Below are 12,675 nucleotides of genomic sequence, written 5' to 3'. Positions count from 1 at the left end.
TCACCTGGGAAACTTGTAGAAATGCAGTCTTGGACTCCATCCCAGACCTACTGAATCAGAAACCCTGGAGGTGGGGCCCAGCAATCTGTCTTTTAACAAGTCTTACAGGTGGTTCTGATACATGCTCAGGATTGAGAACGAAGGGCCTAGGAGAGAACGAAGGAAGCACCCACAGCGTCTGTCCGTTAGATTGTGTCCATTCGCCAGATGAGCAAACTGAGACGCTAAAAGGTGAAAGTGACCTACCCAAAGCCACACAGATAATAGGTGGCAGAGATGGGTCTTTTGTCTCCTTCCACCATACGGTCACGTACAGTACGTAACACTAGCATTTTAGACTCTAGGCGGGGGATAAAGGTGAGGTCGCAGAGCTCCCCTCCCCCCACTCCACACCACCACCACTTTGCACTGCTTTCTGAAGCAGACGTCTCCCCCTGGTGCCTCCCAATGGTTCTCTTCTGGGAAGCCTGCCAAGCCAGGCGCCCCTCCCTTGGCTCTCAGCTGCCCTCACCGCCTCCACTGGGGCAAGCCCTCTCCACGCTCACCCGCCAGGCGGCAGGACGTGTTGGGAAATCCAAAGCAGCTTCTCACGAAGGCGGGGCTGGGGTGAGATCCCTGGGGTAAACCCGGCTGGCCTCACCCTCGCCAGGAACCTCTGTGCTGGGGCTTTGCAATCCTCTTCCTTCCCCTTCTTGCCCTACAAGCTTCCCCTCTCCCCTCCCCTGCCCTCCCCTCTGTTCCCTCTCCATCTGCTGCTCCTCCTGGCTAGGCTCCCCCTCAGTTGGCACAGCAGGAAAAGAGAACAGGACGGTTTATTTTTATCCTAAGATACTGCTTAGGGGGAAGGGGACACCATCTGACCGAGAAGCAGCAGCTCCTGTAGCAGTTGGGAGGTCAAAAGGAGATAGAAGGCCCAGGAGCTCCCTGGGAAGGGGCTACAGATGCAGGCTCCAGAGAGCAGGTGGGGCTGGGAGAAGCAGCATAGGACTAGGAGTGGGGAGCTCTGAGGGGCACCACTCTGAACGGCTGTGTGACCATAGATAAATTACTTCACCTCTCTGGGCCTCCATTTCCACCTCTGTTAAAGAGGGAGGGAGGAAAGGAGGGATGCTGGCCCTGCCTGCCCCGAAGGCTACTGTTATGAATGTGAATCAAATGGGGAAAGCCCTTTGCAAACATGATGCCAAACGTGAGTGCATGTGGAAACCACCTTAGAAGGGCAGCAGCCTGGGGGACGTCCTTATTTATCCTCCGAAAGTGCCCTCATTCTGTGAGCCTGACAGCATGTGAAGCAGCTCATGTCACCCAGCGTGTCCGCTCCCTTTTTTCTTTTTACACGTTTGATGACTTTTTAATTACATAAGCAGTCTGTGAATTCACTCTCCTTTTGGGGAAAAAAAATGAAGCATTATGGGAGAGTCAAATCTTTCTTTAACCAACCCTCCCCCGGACCCTTCTTCCCCAACCAAGACATTACAATTCTTTGAGCTGTGCATGTTGTGTGTGTCCTTCCAGAACCCCCCTGCCATCCCAACATATATAACATATACTATGTTTATACACATATCTGTAGAAGATATATTGTTTTGGGTTACTTGCTTTAAAAAAAATGTTTCCATGCCCACCATTCTACAACCTGCTTTTGTTTTCCCCCCATGACAGTGTTTTCAAGATCCTGTTGCATAAATATATTACAGTTTTATTTAGCCAGTCCCCTGTTGATGGACAGTTAAGCAGCTTCCAGTTGCTCACTGTCACAAACAGTGCTGCGATGTGTATCTATGCATATGCCTCCTGGGCTCCCAGAAGCCACCGCGTTACACCTGTTGGCACCGAACCGCTGGGTTGGAAGGTTTGGTGGATACCCTTGTACGGCCTCCCCAAAGTTTTGTTACCATCTTTGATATCAAGTTGGGAGACTGAATGGGCTCCACGGCTGGGGTGAAAGGTTCCCCGAGGTGAACTGTTTCTGGACTGCAGGGGTGCAGGCAGAGGGGGGCTGTCGCCCTCACCAGCAGCAGCCCCAGGCTCTCCAGCCACGTGCCCACATTCCGGTGCCACCACGCTCCTGGGCACACACAGCTTCACTCTCGCTCCTGCACGGAGATGCGGCTTTCTTTGCCATCCTCCTGGGTGACCGGCTGACACCAGTGTAAGGTTTCCTGCACTGGAGGGGTGGAGTGGGGGCCGAGAAAATCCTCTGGATCAATCGTCTCCACAGGATCCTGCCTTTCAGCCTTAGGGTGCAGAGCCTGGGGAGACAAGGCTTGGGGTTACCCCTAGCATCTCAGCCCTTCCTTGGAAGCGATTCCACTCTTCACCCCTTCCCCTTTCCCAAACGGAGGGTCAGTGCTCATTCCATGGGTGCGTCCTGCCCCCTGCTGGCCACACCAAGGGTGTCAAGAAGCTTCCGCAGTAGGAGCCAGTGGGGTTAAGGAAATGTCCCTCCATCACCCACCCATGGATCCCACACCAAGGCCCCAAAGATGCGGTTCCCCCACATATCCAATGCCAGGAAAGAAGAGCAAATGTCAGACTTTGCCAGCGGTGCTAGGGCAGCTCTGTGGGAAGGTGAGCTCAGGAGATGAAAAAGGCAGGTGCTGAGGGAGAGAAGGGGAAGAGCCCTGGAGCACAGGGGAGGGGGCGAGGGAACAGACCTTGAATCAATGTTTCTGCCATATAGGCAACAATGAATCAGTCTTTCTTTCCAGTCTGACAAAACTCAGCCGGTTCCCCAGGGTGACCTACCTTAGTCTCCTGCTTCTTGACCATCTTTCCTAGAGAGAGAGAAAAACATATAGGATGGGGAGTCACTGAGGCCAGATCAGGAAACAGGTGACCCGTCAATTGTACCTTCTGCTGCCTCTTCCCCCATCACCTCCCCACCTGGGGACTCACGGATACAGGCAGATACCAACAGGACAGTGAACAGGATCACCATCGTGATGGGGATCACCACCAGGGCTCGCATCCGATTCTGGAAACCTGGAGAGATCAAGACTTCAGCGATGGCTCCCCACCGCCCTTCCCGAAGCTGCTGCACCTTGCTGGACTTCAATGTCTAAACTCACCCATATCAGAAGTTTCAAACAGGTGGCTCCTGGTAAAATGTGGCCAGCAGATGTCTTTAGTGTGACTGGCACATTTTTTTTTCTTTTTTTTAATATTTGCCGACATTTTTAAATGGGAGATTGTGTATTTAAAATCTGGATATCTGATTTCTCTTGCAAATTGGGAAGATCCAGCCCTAGTGGGCCAGCAGCCCACATGGCGCCCACTGGCCAGAACTGAGTGGTGATAGTTGTCTCTACCGGCTCGCTACACTGCCACCCCTCCCTACTCTTTGCCCAATACCAAGGCCCAGCATCATTTATGTCTGTAACATTGCCTTTGTTATAGAAGAATGGAGGAGAAGGGAAAGTATTTCTTGTGCCTAAGTCTCTATTCTAAATGGGAAAATGAAAAAAAGACCAAGAGACAGGGTAAGGACTAGGGTAAGGCTAGTGAAGCACTGCCTCAGGACAAAATTTAAGGGGACACCAAAAAAACTCAATAACTGGGACTTCCCTGGTAGTCCAGTGGTTAAGACTCTGCACTCCCAATGCAGGGGGCCTGGGTTCCATCCCTGGTCAGGGAACTAAGATCCCACATGCCACAACTAATAGCCTGCACGCCAACCTACATGCTGCAACTAAAAGACCCCGCATGCCGTAACTAAAGGTCCCGGATGCCTCAACTAAAGATCCTGTATGCCGTAACACAGGATCCAGTGCAGCCAAATAAATAAATAAATATTTTCTTAAAAAACTCAGTAATCAAGATAAGTCATATTTTAATGTCATGTTTTAAAAAATCATATCAGCAAAGTCTGGCCCACAGGCCAGCTGCCTGTTTTTTTAAGTAAAGTTTTATTGGAACCAGGGATGGGATTAGGGTGAGGCAAGTGAGACAAGGTTGTACAAATACAGGGTTGGATCCTGTCTTTATTTAAAATGTTGCTATTCTGTTCGTTATGGATTTTTTGCATGAATTTTGATTTTTTTAATATTGCATCAAATGGTTATCTTGATTACGGCATTTTTCTGGCACGCCCTTAAATACTGTGCCCAAGGCAAGTGCCCCTCTCACCTCACTCTAGTCCCAGCCCTGCCAAGAGGCAAGTGAATTTTAAGGAAAAGAAGAGAGTGTATTTTTCTTACCCCTGATCTTTTCACTCATTAACATGATCCTGCCTAATCCCCGTAATTATGTGAGTCTGTGACCTGTGCTGTATGCCAACCTCCTCATTCTAAAATCAAAACTGAGGCCCTGAGGGAGTTCCCTGGTGGCCTAGAGGTTAGGATTCTGGGCTTTCACTGCTGTGGCCTGGGTTTGATCCCCGGGGGGGGAATTAAGATCCTGCAACCGCGTGGTGCAGCTTAAAAAAAAAAAACTACAGCCCTGAGAGGAAACAGAGTCACACCATGCTGGCCCTCAACGTGCAGGGTAGCAGAATAGCACTGAGGGAGCACCTCCAAAGTGTCAGAACCCATGCCAGGTACTTACACCACCCTATTAAGGGAGGTGGTAGTATCCCATTTCACAGATGAAGAAACTGAGGCTCGGGGGGGGGGGACTAACTTGCCCAGGCTCCACAGATAAGTGGCAGAGCTGGTTGCCACAGTTCCAGACTGCTCCTCCTCTTGCTTTGCCTCCCCTCCCTCTTTCCCCACTGGTGCTTCCAGGTGCCCCAGTCTTCCCCTCAGCTCCCCACCTTCCTAGCCTGCTGCCGGGGCCCGTTCTCCAGGACTCACCACAGACAACATCTGTCTTGTTAGTCCCTGCATGTTGTTCCACCAGGCCTTTGCTCTCGCAGCTGTGTATAGACACATGTACACACACACACACACACACACACACACACACACACACACACAAAGAAAGAGACATTAAGTTTCCCCAACCATGCGATTTCCAACCCCAGAGGGAGACAGCCAACAACCAGCAAGTCCAGGTTCACTGAGCACATATTATGTGCACCCTCCTGGGCTGGTTACTATGGGGATGACACAGACTCTGTTCTTACAGAGCTCGTGAGTGCAGAGGAAAGATGATGGTATATCTTGAAGGAGTAAGGAGAGTCTCTGATGAGGGCCAAGCTTTGTGATACAGGCTCATGTGAACAGGGGATTGTTCAGAGAAGAGGAGACAGAATCCACAATGGCTGGAATGGAGGGATGATGGGGGCTTCTCAAGCTCGGCACTACTGACGTTTGGGGGCCACATAATCCTTCTTCCGTGGTGGGACCTGTCCTGTACATTGTAGGATGTTCAGCAGCTTCCCTGGCCTCTACCCACTAGACACCAGTAGCCTTCTCCTCCCCAGCTGTGACAACCAAAATGTCTCCAGATATTGTCAAATGTTCCCTGAGGGAGAAAACTGCTCAGCTGAGAATCTCTGGTTTGAGGGTCATCCAGAAAGACTTCCCTGGGGAAGTCAGAGCTGAGTGGGCCCTTGAGGGATATAAAATTTAGAGCATCAGTATTTTCTCTTCAAGCAGGACAACACGATATGGGAGATTAGGTGGGTGACGAGCCAGATGGTATAAGGAAACTCTGGAAAATTGGGTCTTTAGAACCAGATCACTGAGAATCAGCCATGAAGGTTTCAGCTGGATTCAGCTAGTGGGTCATGTCAGCATCCAACCAGATGACTTAAGTTGTGAGAGGACTTAGTTGGCCAGAGAGCTCCCCGGAGGAGAAATGACAGAAAAATGCCAGCCAGGAGGCCATCGACAGAATCCAAACATGAGATGATGAAGACTGGGCCAAAGTGGTCCCAGGAGGAATGGAAAGGGATGGACAGAGAAGGACATTGCAAAGGAACAAAACATCTAAAGCTGGAAAAAGAGAAAGAAGCTTCAAAGAAAGCACATACACAAGAAGAGTGCTTAAGAGTTTTCGAAGCACGTTACATGTCTTTTCCTCAAACCTTGTAAAATGAAGGTCATTCCTATTTTCTGAATGAGGGCACCGAGGCTCAGATGAGGGTCACACTTCCACCCCTTCTAAGCTGAGTGAGTTTGGAACCCAGTGCTCTGGTTCTATGACATAAAGGAGCCTCCCTTTCTCATTGAACATTTATCAGTAAAGATTTATTGAGCACCTACTATGCATCAGGCACTGTTCTAGGCATAAGGGATGCATCTGTGGAATAAAAAAAGTCAAGTCTCTATAGTTAAGGAGTTTACCATCTACTGGAGAAAGGCAGACAGTAAACAAATAACAAAGTATATATGGGATGCTACTATTTGTGTGAAAAATATGTCTGCATGTGTGTGCATGTATTTGTTTGTGCATAGACTCTCTAGAAGGACACACATGGTCCAGTGGCTGCTGGATGGTTGAGGGTGAAAGGGAAGCATATCACTAGAGGCCCTTCTGTGCCTTCTGTCCTCACGCCTGTCTTACTCATTTTTTCAAATTAAATGTAAAAGGTTAATCAGGCGTGTGTTTAAGGTATTCCAGGCAGAAGAGGTTGATGCAAGAGAACGAACAGTGTGTTGACAGGACTGCAAGCAGCACGATGTGGGAAGAGGTCAGGAAGTGGAGCTAGAAGGTCGGAGGCCATGCACAGGAGTCAGGGTTTTATCCTAAAGGCACAGAGAGCCATGAAGCATTTTAACAGGGAGTGCCGTGATCCAAAATGAATGGTGGAAAGTTTCCTTCGCCAAAGGGATGGAGAACTAGCTGAAGGGGAGAGAGTAGAGGCAGGGCAGCTGGTGATGAAGCCCAAGCTAACGTGGTGACGGTGGGGATAAGTGAAAAGGAGGAGGAGTCCCAAAACATCTGGAAGGTCAGATGGACAGGACCTGGTGACTGATTTGGGGAAGGGGGTAAGGGGAACTTTGGAACGGGTGCCCAGAGGCATGCTTGTGCCTTTCACAGCGGGTATGGGGAGCAGGCAGGTGCCTGTGGGTTGTCTGCACAGAGGTATACCCTCGGCAGTTAGATATGACAGTCTGGGACCCAGGAGACAAATTTCAACAGGAGATGTTGATTGGGAAACATCCAAGGGCAATGGTAGCCGAAGCCAAGTGTGCGGATGAGATAGATGGTCCAGGGGAGGCGGGCAAGGTGATGGGAGAGTAGAGCCTAGAATAGAGGCCTAGAAAACCAGTTAAGGAGGAGCAGAGGAGGGGTACAAGGAATGGAAGAGAGGCGTCACGGTGCCCCCAAGAAGGGAGGGCTTCACCAAAGATCAGAGATCAGCAGTATCTATTACCACGAAGAGAGAGAAGGCAAGAAATGCTGAAAAGTGTCTGTCTAGTTGGCCACGAGGTCACTCTAGAAGTTCTACAGGTGCACGAGTGTGTGTGGACATGGGGAGCAGGGGCTGAAGGGCAGGTAGCCGGAGAGAATGGAAGCAGGTCCCATGCCCCTCTCGGGGCAGGAAACACAAGGGATGAGTCCTTTTACCTTGTCCAAGGGTGACACTTTTCAAAAGCAGATGACACACTGGAGAAGAAGCCGACCGGGCAGCGTTCACATATGGTATCAGAAACCCCTGTAGCTGAGAGGGTAGAGGAGGAGTTAATCATCACGGCGGACCACCTGTCTGGCTCTCAAGGGAACTGGCAGGCAGGCAGGCCTGGAAGAGCATCCTGCCTTAAGCCCTTCTCCCCCCAGCATCCTGCTGCAGGCAGGCCCCAGGAAGACTTCTCCCACTGCCCTCTCAAGGCAGATCCCCATGGCAGGAGGCAGGAGGCAAAGTTTCTATTTCCCACCTGCTCTGGTGGAGATATCCGCGTAGGTTGGTCCCTCCCCACCAGGGCTGAGTGCCCACTGCCCAGCCCCGCTCCTTTGGCCTTCACCTCCTCTCTCCTGCCTCTAGAGCTGATTCCCAGACAGACCACTTACCCATCTGCTTGACCCCGAAGCCAGGGAGACACAAGCTGTGCGGGGTGCAACTTTCGCAGGTGTGACTGGTACAGTGATGGCCTTCGTCACATGTGCAAATGGTGTCTGTTATTGAGGTGCCCTCCGTCTGGATCTGGAGCCCTAGGTCTGGGCAGGGATGGGCAAGAAGGATGGGAACCCCTTACTGGCCATGCTTGGGGGGCCCCGATCCTCATACTTCCTGTTCTTTTTCTCTTAGACCCTCTTCCAAGTAGGGGTGGCAATCAAATTAAGTAACAACCAAGACAACCCAGACTCTAACCGATCAGAACAGACCCTCGCTATGAAAAACAAACAAACAAACAAACAGAACGGCTGTGCTGTCAGCAATGAGCTGGAATATCGGCCCAGCTCCCAAGTGCCCCTTCCCCAGCAGCCCACGCACTGGGGTTGCAGTATCTGTGCTGGTGACAGTATTTCTCACTGTTGCGGGTGGCTAGGAATTCGCCTTTACTGCAGGGAAGGCATTCTGTCTCGGTGACCTCTGTGCAGTCATTCATCAGTTTCTGTCCTGGAAAACATCAGGAAATGAGGTAGCTCTGGCGCACTCAGTGAGTCAGACACTGAACTGAAAACTGATGAGGCCGGGCTTTAGGGAGGGAGAGTCAACGATGACAGTCTCAGACTCTTCCAACTTTCATAGTCTGGTAAGGGACATAGAAGAGATAGGAACCCTAAGTTCTGGGTAGGCAGAGAGGGACCCCAGAACATCCTGGGGCAGGGATGGAAAATGCCAGGGGTCAAGACACGAGTTTATAATTGACACAGGGGGTCTGTATCTGCCAGCAAACCAAGAGGGGTCCCACTATGGGGCTAAAGGGTTAGCATCTCACCTGGTGGGCACAAATTACAGCACCGGCTGTTTGTTTGGTATTGGTTTTCTCTGCATGAAGTGGGTGGTTCTGCGTGGACCTAAAAACAAAATTGGGCAATTTGAAGGGATCTTGAAATCTCCGATATAGCCTTGGCAGACAGGTGCAAATCAGCCAGGACAGAGGTTAGAACTGAAGTGGAAGTCCAAAGCAGAGAAACAGCGCCTGCATATTACTTGTTGTGTTTGTTTTTAACTAAACTGCCAACTAGTATGATGACAAAGGCACCCAGAGAATCAATCTGGTATTTTACAAAGTAATTGCGCTGGAAACTCACAATAGTCACTGAACTAAACAGATCTTCCTTCTGGCTTGACTCCTGAGTCTTTCCTCTACCCAAAAACCCAAGAGCACATGAGGACTCCAGCATCTCCCCTGGAGTCCTGAAGCTGGCTGACTCCAGCTGGTCCTAGTCTGGACAGGGGCTATATTTAGCACCTGACCTCTTCCTTCTATTCTTTTGCTCCCCACCCTCTTCCCCTCTCCAAGTCCCATCATCTGATCATCCAACCCTTCTCTCATGAAATGCAAGGATGGAGAAGCCGGAAGAATAAAATCCAACTCTTTTACTTTACACATGGTGAGACTGAGGACCAGAAAGGGTGGGTCACTTGCCCAAGGTCACACAGTGATAGAATCCAAATGAGAACTCAGGTTTCAATACTCCCTCTCTCCAACAACTTGAGTCTCATCTGCACTATTTTCACTACATCCAGGTACCACCCAAGCTATTCATTACTTCTTGTTCATTTAAATACATTTATTTTCAATGTAAACCTCACATCATTGCCATGAGAGAAAAACCAGTATCACTTCTCATAAATAAAAGGCAACCCTAAAAATAAACTCAACAGAAACAAAACGATGTTATTTATTAAACCCCAGCTGATCGCTTTGCTTGCTGACAGCCCTCTACCTCAGGCCTGCTCTTGATTTTTGTTTAAAAAGGAGGATTAGCAGGCATTTGAGAGGTATTAACTATATTCTAGCTCCAGCGACTTCCTTCTTGAAAAAATGAAAAGGATTTTAAACAGAACTGTAAAGTGAACCTATGTTGTTAATTCTATGTCCTTGTGCTGCCTAAATCATCCCACACTTTGGGAACAGCCTGTGAAAAGAACACAGCTTTAAGGGTCAAATAGCTTAAGGCTCCAATCTTGACTTTGTAACACTTAACTAGCTATTTTGCCTCTCTTAGCCTCAGTTTCTACATCTCTAAAATGGGAGTGATAATACCTGCCCCACAGATTAGGTTGTGAAGATGAGAAAGAATAGATGTACATGGCCTGGCATAGTATCTGGAACATAGTAGGTGCTCATTGAATGGCAGCTTTAATTATCATACATATATGAGTATCTGCTTGGATGCCTAGCAAGCTGGCTAACTGGCTGGCTTCCAGGATCCTGCCTAATTGGTGGCTCTCATTCAGCCTGGGTGGGCAAATTACTTACAAAAGTGTATCTGACCCCAAATGGGGAAGGAAATAGCAAAGGCTACTGCTCCCACCATCACATCGCAACACACTATCCCATGAATGTTCTCCCCGCAAGCCTATGGACTTTCCCACCACACTCCCAGAGCAATGAAAGTCCTTTACGCCATTTTCAAACACACAAGAAATACAGCTCCTCCTCTGTAAATCTGTCAATCCCCAGTTCCCACTTCACAGCTTCGATCCTTCTGACACGAAGGAGCTTCGGACCAAGGCTTGGAGACTCTCACCATCTGAGAGGCAGGCTCAGGAATCAGGCAGATGGAGGTTTATATGCAGGTTCCACCTAGCTATGAGGATTGGGGCAAGACATTTTCTCTCTCTGAGCCTCAGTTTGCTCACCTGTATAATGCGGCGGTTAAAAGAAATCAGACCTAGAGTGCGTGTAAAGCTTCCTGGCCCACAGGAAGCTCTCAACAAATAGCCCCAGTTATTGTTGTCACAGCCTAGTCTCCACCTGGAGCTAAAATTGGGAGATTGTTCTTGAGAAACCACGACCACCCTTCACCCTACCTCCCCTGGCTTTTCCTCCACTCCTCCTCCAAGAGCCCTCTTCCTGCCTCCTTTCTCCCTAAGAGCCATTACTTAGAGTGAAAATGAAAGCTCTGGGACCAAAGCAGCTTTCCCATGAAATCTCTTCCCTTGCTGCTAACCCCCTACTTCATGGGTCACTCCTGCCCTGCCTTCATGCCAGAAACTACAGCCCTTGAAAGTTAGGGGGAGACCAGGGGGGTTGCGATGAGAGTGTCCGGTACTTGGGGGATTCCCAGCCTCCAGAATGAGGAACTACAAAAATACACTTAAACTAAAAGCGAGTCAAGTGTGGAACTCTGAAAATCCCGGAGATGTGCTTGGTTGGGCATATCTGAGCCCCTCTCGTGCCTAGAGAAACCCCTGCTGGTCTCCTAGCCCTTTCATGGTCCCATGAACTGTTCAGCTCCCCTGAGAGTCCTCTATGTCGTCTTAAATTCAGGAGGCAGAGACACAGCCTTGGGTATTCCTCCTAACTTGGATCACCCAGGATTTGCGGCCGGTGGTGGGAGTGTTCAAAGCTCCTTGCCTTCTCAAAGAAGCACCTGGGCCTCTACACTCATCCCTTGTTCCCAAAAGATGCCCTGGAAGAAGGCAGCCCCAGCTGGCAAGGAGATGAACCACTCACAGAGGCTGGCGTCTGTCCACAATGGGAAAGAGAAGGGAAACTAGCCAGACCCGCCCCTTCACTTGGCTGCCCTCCCTTCCCGCTTCTGAAACCCCTCACCATCTCTTTGTGGCCAGCCTCTGACGCAGACCCAGACTCCAGTCTTTTGACCAGATCAAGCCTTCAGGTTCCCAAAATCCCAACCCCATCTGCGCTGGCTAGGCACTTTTCCTGCAGCGACCCCACTATGCGCCCTCTGTGGGCTACCTGGGACCCCAACCTGGGAGGAGAGAGAGGCAGCCCACCTCATTCAGCCCGGACCCGGGGTACCCTACCCAGCTTCCACCCACCTTCCTGTCCCCCCAAAATCAGCTTGGAAGGTCCCCTCCCCGAAGTATTGTTTCTTTTCCCATTCCCTACTCTCTAATTTCAAATTCCCGCCTCCGGTCGGAACAGAAACTCAACTTACGGCGGTCAGAAAGCAGCCCCAGAGGAGACACTGCAGAGGCAGACGAACCATGGCGAGGTGAGAACCCGGCGGCGTGGGGAGAAAGCGCCAGGACCCGGCCTTTTCCACTTCCACTGTCCCAGCCCATGGACCCTCCCAGGAAAGGGGCGGGTCTTAGGGGACAAATCGCGACCAGCCTCGCTGACGGGGGCGGAGCTCCGGGCGAGTCACCTCTCTGGGGTTTCCCCCAGGACAGTCCCGGGTAGTCTAATTCCCCAAGGAGTTTAGGGACGCGCCTTGGGCGGGGAGGGGTGGGGGAATCGGGAGGCGTGGTTCCAAGGACAGCCCTTCTTGAGACTCCTCCCCCCCCCCCCCCGGGACTACAAAGGCCGAACTGAATTGGCCTAGGAGGAAGCCCGCTTCCTGGGGGTGGGGAGGACGCGAAGGGAGTGAAGAGAGATCCCTATGGGTGTTGGGAAGACTCCCCCCGCGCCCCGCGTTCTTCCCCGCCGCCTCCGGCAATCCCGGCAGAACCGAAAGCGTCCCACACCGCGATGGAGAGGTCTGAGGAAGTTCCCAGAAAACGGGAAGGTCACAGCTGAGTGGTGGGAGGAGGGCTGGGGAGGCCTTTCATGGAAAAGAGTTTCTCACCTTACAGTTTCGCTCTCTTTCAAAGGAAATTCCCTCGCGTGGGCGCAGCGTCCCAGCCTCCCCGTCCATCCAGCCGTCCGTCCAGCCATCCATCCAGCCATGCAGCCCCCACCAGATTGTGTTCCATCCCAGTTC

The 12,675-nt window shown here is 50.9% G+C and overlaps 1 protein-coding gene across 1 annotated transcript; it reads right to left on the bottom strand.

Annotated features, from left to right (window-relative positions):
- Positions 1-1,716: 1,716 nt before the first annotated feature.
- CD40 (CD40 molecule) lies at positions 1,717-12,026 on the bottom strand. The gene is made up of 9 exons (XM_082671471.1): positions 11,911-12,026; positions 8,772-8,850; positions 8,324-8,449; positions 7,900-8,046; positions 7,459-7,552; positions 4,794-4,855; positions 2,899-2,985; positions 2,749-2,777; positions 1,717-2,252 (listed from the first exon to the last, which is right to left on the bottom strand). Exons 1-9 carry the CDS (start codon positions 11,959-11,961, stop codon positions 2,085-2,087), a joined length of 843 nt encoding a protein of 280 aa, XP_082527597.1. The 5' UTR covers positions 11,962-12,026; the 3' UTR covers positions 1,717-2,084.
- Between the last annotated feature and the right edge of the window lie 649 nt (positions 12,027-12,675).

This window comes from Grampus griseus (assembly GCF_964374135.1).
Source record: "Grampus griseus genome assembly, chromosome: 14".
Taxonomy (NCBI): Eukaryota; Metazoa; Chordata; class Mammalia; order Artiodactyla; family Delphinidae; genus Grampus; species Grampus griseus.
The sequence above is the reverse complement of the archived record's forward strand: the minus strand, read 5'-3'. Positions and strand labels throughout refer to the sequence as shown.

What these genes read in the sequence shown, in the direction of transcription:
- CD40 (XM_082671471.1), bottom strand. Translation starts at nt 11,961, where the DNA reads ATGGTTCGTCTGCCTCTGCAGTGTCTCCTCTGGGGCTGCTTTCTGACC. An exon ending in CTTCGGGGTCAAGCAGATGG is followed by an intron (nt 7,553 to 7,899) that starts GTAAGTGGTCTG and finishes CTACCCTCTCAG; the next exon opens with CTACAGGGGTTTCTGATACC. An exon ending in TCAAGAAGCAGGAGACTAAG is followed by an intron (nt 2,253 to 2,748) that starts GTAGGTCACCCT and finishes TTGTCTCCCCAG; the next exon opens with GCTCTGCACCCTAAGGCTGA.